Source organism: Triticum dicoccoides, chromosome 3B, assembly GCF_002162155.2.
Source record: "Triticum dicoccoides isolate Atlit2015 ecotype Zavitan chromosome 3B, WEW_v2.0, whole genome shotgun sequence".
Classification (NCBI taxonomy): domain Eukaryota; kingdom Viridiplantae; phylum Streptophyta; class Magnoliopsida; order Poales; family Poaceae; genus Triticum; species Triticum dicoccoides.
In genome coordinates, this window is record NC_041385.1 from 427,493,180 (window position 1) to 427,500,942 (window position 7,763).

The window sequence follows — 7,763 nt, forward strand, 5'->3', positions numbered from 1 at the left end:
TCTCGTGGCTGCCTCGAGGATCTTTTGACGTGAACTCCAAGTCTCCGGGATCATATTCTTCCAAAAAATCACGCCGCCGAAGGTTTCATTCCGTTTGGACTTCGTTTGATATTCCTTTTCTTCGAAATACTGAAACAGGCAATAAAACAGCAATATGGGCTGGGCCTCCGGTTAATAGGTTAGTCCCAAAAGTAATATAAAAGTGAATAATAAAGCCCATAATCATTCAAAACAGATAATAAAATAGCATGAATGCTTCATAAATTATAGATACGTTGGAGACGTATCACACAGTAGATTAATATTGTCCATTTTCACTGTTTTGCATGTTCGTGATATATTTATATATTTTCTCATGGATCATCATATATATATATATATTCAACATAAATATTGGATAAAGCTATTTGACAATATACATGTAGGAATTATTTCAGTGTTTTCTGTATGGAACTAAACATCCATTCCTAGTGAACTGAAGTCATGAGCACTTGAAGTCACGCACTTGTAGGCAAAATGCATGCCATGTTTATTCTTGTTGGTGTTTGAAGTCATGAACACTTGCAGTATTTTTTTAAATAAAACAAATTGTTCATATTCAAGGTGAATATGATGCCACTGGGTCTAGATCTGTGCATATTGGGGCCGGGCCTCTTGACATTCTTCCAGATGTAACACTTGATATATAATTCTTGCAATGTTTCTTCTTTCTTTTGGATTCCATAAATTGATAAAGCTTGGAAGATGTTATTGTGCCTCTCTTCCTTTTTGTCATGCCTGCTTTTTTGCGATCAAATCAAAGAGCTTTATTGCATGAAAGTGTTCCCTGGACAATCAGCCAATAAGCTAGTTACCAGAAAAGGTGGAGTTTTGTCCAGCCAACTTTCGGTCACAACCAGGGTGCAAGCTCATTTTGCACAAAGGTGTGTCGGTAATTTAGTTGACCAGTTTACATGCTGAATATCAAAGACAGAAAAATCATGAACTAGCTCTCCTATTTCTTCTAAGATAGGTGCCACAATTGAGCGGGAATTATGGCAAGTGTTCCAGAGTGTCACCAACTCCAGGCAGTCCACCTCCATGAGCACATGTGAAAAACCTCGAAGTGTCGCAAACCGAGCTCCTTCTCGGAGTGACAAGGCTTCGATGATCAGTGGGTCTGAGATACCCACGTATGGCTTGCTCCAGGCTCCCAAGAGTACCGAGGAGGAGCGTGCTACACCGCACGCACCGCCCTTTCCGGCAGCAAAATTTAGAGCCCCGTCAGTAGTGATCTTGATGACTCCTAATTCTGGTGGCCTCCAGCCATGGCTTAGTAGAACCGTAGGTAGGTTCCGAGGGAGTTTGAGGAATGCCAGCGCCTCCTTGGTATTTCTGAGAGCCTCAGTCGGATCTCTTCCTTCTTCTGATTGCGAGAGTGCCAAATTGTCCACATGATGTTGATTATTTTAGCACGATCTTCCTCTGCAAAAAATGTGTATCACATAGAATATCCCGAGCCCAAGAGTCCGGATGTAGCCGCGGCAGTCTGATGCCGAACCAACCCCAAGCTTCATTCCAGAATCATTGTGCATGGGAGCACAGAATGAGAGAATGCATGAGGTCTTCCTTCTTTGCTATGCAAACGAACCTTTGGGATAACTTTGAGTGTCCACAAAGCATTCCACAACTGTTTTTCATCTCCTGAGGTGCCAGTAGCCGTCCCTTCTCCTAGAGCTTGACGCTTGTTCTGAGTCACTAGAGCACGGTACGCCGATTTAACAGCGTAGTTGCCTGATCTCTCAAAGGCCCAAGCATATGAATCATCTCCACCACCACGCCTAATGGGTATATTGAGGATCGCCTCGGCATCAGGTGTGATGAATGTTGATCGCACAAGATCATGCCTCCATGACCAATTGTCCACATCAATCAAGTCCGAAACAAACTGGACATTGGTGTTCATCGATTTCAACATAGGGGGCATAGAAATAGTTCCAGGAATCCATTTATCCGTCCAGGCATCGATGGATGTCCCATCACCAACTCTTTTTATTAGACTAGTAGTCAAAGCTTCCCTGCCTGCTATAATAGCTCTCCAAGTTGCAGAAGCAGATTTGGGAATAGTTGCATGCATGAAATTCGTATCAGGGAAGTAACGTCCTTTTAATATTCTCGCACATAGAGAATCAGGATTCGTTAAGAACCTCCATCCGTGTTTCCCTAATAGTGCAAGATTAAACTGATGAGGTTCTCGGAAACCCATACCTCCTTTGCACTTTGGTGTAGCAAGGTTTTTCCATGATACCCAATGCATAGCATTCTTGTCAAGAGAACTGCTCCAGAAAAATTTCGCCATGGGAGAAGTCAGACTCTTACAAACTTTCTTGGTGAGAAAAAAGGTACTCATCAAGTACGTGGGAATTGCCTGTACTACTGACTTAAGTAGTGTTTCACGCCCTGCACATGCCAGGAGCTTCTCAGACCATCCCTGCATTTTACCATGAGCCCTCTCGCCGATGTGATCAAAAGTTCCACTTGTAATACGCCCAACAGCGGTAGGTAGGCCCAAGTAGCGCTCGCTGAAAGCCTCCACTGCAATATTCAGAATAACTTTCAACTGATGTCTCAACTGAGCTGGTGTGTTTGAACTAAAATATATTGAACTCTTATCACGGTTTACACACTGCCCCGATGCTTCTCCATAAATTGAAAGAATCTCATTCAGCCTTACATCACTTTGGGAGGTTGCACTGATGAATATAAGACTATCATCTGCAAATAAAAGATGTGTGACCCAAGGTGATCTGTAGCTGACTCTAATGCCTCTGTATATATGTCCCCCATTATGGTACTTGAGTAGACATGAGAAACCCTCAGCACATGTCAGAAACAAATACGGCGAAACCGGATCACCTTGTCTAAATCCACGAGAGGGAGTGAAGTAAGGTAGCAATTCTCCATTAACACGAACAAAGAAATGTACGATACACACTTCATGATCAGTCAAACAAAGACCATGTTAAAACCTAGCCAAATTAGAATAGCCTCCAGAAAATGCCATTCAACTCTATCGTAGGCTTTCATCATGTCAAACTTGACAGCACAAGCATAATTTTTCCCTTTTTTGCGCCTTTTCATTGTGTGCACACTTTCATATGCCACTAAAACATTGTCGGTAATCAGGTGACCGGGAACAAAGGCACTTTGCTGTTCACTGATAATCAAACCCATAATTAATCTCATCCGATTGGTAATGCATTTGGCAGCAATTTTATACAAAACCGGACAAAAAGATATAGGTCTATTGAGAAATTGATTGGGGGTGCCGTACCTTCGGGATCAACTTGATGGACATGTCATTCAGACCTGATGGTAATTCGCCCCCATTCAAATATTCCAGCATTGCCCGGGTAATATCAGAACCAATAAGGCTCCAATGCTGCTGATAGAAACCGGCAGTAAAACCATCCACTCCTGCCTTTGAAGGGGCCATTTGAAAGAGCGCAGAGCGCACTTCTGCCGCAGTATATGGCTTCGTCAGATCATCATTCATCTTCATAGATACCTTGACTGACCCATAATTGAGTAGTTCGGTTGCATCTGAAAACCCCTGAGATTCATATAGGTTTTTGCCATGTCTGCTAAAGACCTTCAAAAGGCAAGATCTATATGTGACAACCACTGCATAATAGTATGTAGTATAAGAGGGTGTATTATTAGTGTTGTAAGTCTTAATCTTCCATTTGAAGTACAATCTTTACTTGTGAGGTTCGTATACATGAACCATGCAAAAAGGGTTCGTATACATGATATTGGTGTTTCAAGTTTTAAATATTTATGTCATTGGATTTGTGTTTCTATATGAATAAGAGTAGCTGCAACCATGTGATATATAAGACGACGCAGCAAAGCGCGTGTACGCTTCTAGTTCATCTTATTATTCCTGAACGATGTAGATTCCCAGTTAATTTGATTCATGATGTAGCGCGTGCAGTGACAAAAGTACCGTTACCGAACGATTCAGCACAGGCTTGGATCTCACGTCCAGGATTCCCAGGTTGATCCCGCCAGACAGGAAAATAATAATCTACCAATTTCTCCGTTTAGAATTACTTGTGATAGAAAGAATGCATCTAAATATATCTTAATTTTAGATACATCCATTTCTTGACAATTTGTTCGAGATGGAGGAAGCACTTCCTCTGTTCTAAAATAAATGCCAATAAACTAAACCACAACACTTATTTTATACATGGAGAGAGCATCTATAGCCGCGCGCTCACAATTCCGTCTCAAACGTCTCGGCGGGTTGACCAATCACAAAAAATTGATCCAGCCAAGGGCCTCAAACATCTGGGCTGACCCGCACCCACATATCCAACCCAAATATAAGGCGGATATGAGGCGGCTGACAAGCCAGGCCCACCATCGACCCAACGGTTGTCCCACAAAAAATTCCAAACGGCTCATCGCTCCCAACCCAAGCTCACTCACACTATCCTCTCTCGCTCTGTCCTCTCCTCTCCCCGCACAGATTCTGATCGAATCCGGCGCAATGTCGAGCTCCGGCAGCCGCTCTGACTCCGGGCTGGATCCCGACTTTGAGCTGACCCTCCGCATTGTCTTGGAGCGGCCTAAGGTGGAGGCTGGGGGCAGCTCCGAATATGCAGTGTCGTCACAGACGCAGCTCCCCCGCCGGCACAGCGCGGACGCCGGCGCTGGCCCCTCTTGGCCCGTGCAATCCAAGCCTCCCCTATGTCGTCCCCTGCCCGCGCCGGCTGCTGGTCCCCTATGTGGGCAGCGGGGGATGCTTGTGCTTGCCCCGCCGGCCCGGACGCGCATAACGGAATTAGAGGCGCGCGCCGGCCACCACGAGAGGCGGCAGGAAGGACGAGGACGCGCGGCGCCTCGATTGGGTCTACCGCCGGTCGCTTACGACCGCGAAAACAGACAGACGTGAGACGACTCCGCCTCAGGAACGCCAAGGCGCTCCAGATTGCTATTGAGCGGTCCGAGTGCAAGGCGGCGAAGGTGGCTTGGCTTGCGAAGCTCAAGAGGCAGCATGACAGGGCCGTCCGGCGATTGAAAGGGCTCATCATCCTCTCCGGCACCTCCGACGACGACGACGACGACCACGGCTCCTTGTCCGACGATTCGGATGATCCTCCACTAGCCGCCGACGCCTACAGCTACGCCGGTGATCGAAAGGGCAAAGGGCCAGCAAGGAAGTGGTGAAACTCTGCCGTCTCCGTCTTTAATTCCAAGTTTTTAGTAATCTAGTTTAAACTTATACGCTGTTTATGTGAATTATGTGAACTTTGGTGATCTTTTGAAGATCCGTTGGTGATCTTTTGATGATCCGAATGTGTATTTCTATATCTGATTTTTATGTATGCTTGATGATCTATGTTGTTTACTTCTATGTTGCATGATTAATATGGATATAGGGTACCGGATATGAGATATACGAATGTGGACGACATGATTTGAAAAGTGCCCGGTTAGTGTTTGGAAGCCGGACGCGTCCGTGTGCGTTTGAGGGTCCGGATTTGCAGCAGCTGTAGATGCTGTAACAATCAGACCATTCGAAAGACTCGATGGACCGATCCATCGATCCCCAGTGGAGTTAGACAAATCGAACGCATTGCACATGGTACCACTGTGAAGTCGGCGTTGCACGCTTCACTGCACGTGGGACCGTGGCGCCCCATGCACCCACATCTCGGTGAGTCACCTCGCCCGGCGCGGACGCCACCCGCGTTCTCGGCATCGCATGACAAAGCGCAGGCGCAAACGCGCGCGGCTTCCTCGGTTCCTCTCCGCGCCGCTCATTCCCCTCTCCGTCCATCCACCTGCAAGGCTCCGGGACGCGCCACGCCGCGCGTGGGACGTACGAACCGGCCGTTGATTCCATCCAGCCACCAAGCATGGGCACGGGAGAGGACGACGACGCGACGACGGCAGAACAAGGCGGAGAGGATGATGAGCAGACGCGGGACGCAGGAGGAGGAGGAGGGGTGATGGCGAGCCTGGTGGGCAAGGCCAAGGGGTTCGTGACGGAGAAGATCGCGCAGATGCCCAAACCCGAGGCTTCGCTAGAGCGGGTCTCGTTCAAGAGCATCAGCCGCGAGGGCGTGGCGCTCCACAGCCACGTCGACGTCAGCAACCCCTACTCGTACCGCATCCCCATCTGCGAGCTCACCTACACGTTCAAGAGCGACGGAAAGTTCGTACGCTCGATCATCTTGCATGGTCATCGATCAATCATCTTTGGGCATATGCACACAGCCTTATATGTCATGGTTTCTCGCGTGATTTTAGCGTCATAGCATCAGGCACGATGCCTGACCCCGGGTGGATCGGCGCGAGCGGCACCACCAAGCTGGAGCTGCCAGTGAATGTGCCCTACGACTTCGTCATGTCACTGATGAAAGATCTGAGCGGGGACTGGGACATCGACTACGTGTTGGAGGTCGGGATCACCATCGACCTCCCCGTCATCGGCACCTTCACCATCCCGGTCAGCACCGAGGGGGAGATGAAGCTCCCCACGTTTCGGGATTTGTTCTGAACAATTTAGCTGCACGCTTTTTTGCCCGACCTTACCTTCTGGCCTCTGGGTGAAAAAGGGTATTATTTGTTGTTTGATCCGTGGATGCCTGTTGAAATTAGATTTGTGCTGCAACTGCAAGTCTCGCGTTCTTTTCTGCATTTTCTAAACAAATGCATACGAAAATTCATTTCTGCACCCGAGCTCATCTGCACCTGTGCTGACGAAAAAAATCAAAACAAATACTAAAAAACCTGGTTGCAAAAAACAATTAGAAGTCGGGCCCAGCCATCTAGTTGCAAAATCCCCCCTATAAAAAAAATCTGGTTGCAAAATCTCCGACGCACAAGCATAAATGGCCAGCCCATCAAGCGTGCGCTCGTTCCTAACCTTTCACTTGGGATGGGCTTTGTCTCAAAAAAAAAACTTGGGATGGGCCGAGAGCGTGTCATTTGACGCTCAGTCACCGTCACGTGTCGCACTGTTGGCGCTTCCTTTGAATTTTTTATTTATTTTTTCGTACGAGTTTTTGGCTTTTTAAATGGGTTTTTCGATTTTTCTGGCTTTTCGGTTTTTGACCGGTCTATTTTAGCTTTTGGACCAATTTTTTTTAAAAAAACATTTTTACGCTAAAAAACACGTTTTTCTGTGAGAGGGATGGTTTTGCTTCCGTGAGAAGCACGGCCATGCCCCTAGAAAATGAAAAAAAGCATTTTTCTTCTTCCGCGAGAGGCACTGCCGAAAAGGAAAAAAACGAGTTTTCTCTTTTTATTTTCTTTCGCGAGAGACACGTTTATGCTTCCGCGAGAGGCATGGTTTGGCTTCCGCGAGAGGCACGGTCATGCCTTTCGGAAGCGGGAAAAAACATGTTTTTTTCGTGAGAAGCACGGTTTTGCTTCCGCGAGAGGCACGGCCGTGCCTCTCAAAAAGGCTTTCGGAAAGGGAAAAAAGTGCTCCCGGTCTGGCCTTTTCGTCTGATTTTCTTTGAAACAAAAAGTTCGTCAAAACCTATCAACATGGGATCTAGATTTGAAGATCTGGACGCAATGAATCCAACGATGAAAACGGTTCAAGATTTGGATGCACTATTTAAGAGATAAATCGTTTTGAATAAACGGATGTATGAAAAAAGAGAAAACAAACTCTAAGGTTGCAAAAGTGGCACACATGCAGCGCGCCACTTATCGCAATTTGGGGAGGTGGAAGTGATCTTTGGAAGAAGTATTCCTCA

The 7,763-nt window shown here is 46.8% G+C and overlaps 1 protein-coding gene across 1 annotated transcript; it reads left to right on the top strand.

The window, feature by feature from the left end:
- Positions 1 to 5,833: 5,833 nt before the first annotated feature.
- On the top strand, positions 5,834 to 6,673 carry LOC119281335 (late embryogenesis abundant protein Lea14-A-like). The gene is made up of 2 exons (XM_037561863.1): positions 5,834 to 6,208; positions 6,304 to 6,673. The coding sequence occupies exons 1-2, from the start codon at positions 5,910 to 5,912 to the stop codon at positions 6,551 to 6,553; spliced, it is 549 nt and encodes a 182-aa protein (XP_037417760.1). The 5' UTR covers positions 5,834 to 5,909; the 3' UTR covers positions 6,554 to 6,673.
- The last annotated feature ends 1,090 nt before the right edge of the window (positions 6,674 to 7,763 follow it).

Bases quoted from the DNA above. Each gene is read 5' to 3' on its own strand.
- LOC119281335 (XM_037561863.1), top strand. From the start codon at position 5,910: ATGGGCACGGGAGAGGACGACGACGCGACGACGGCAGAACAAGGCGGA. The intron at 6,209-6,303 runs GTTCGTACGCTC...GCGTGATTTTAG, and splicing joins ACGTTCAAGAGCGACGGAAA to CGTCATAGCATCAGGCACGA.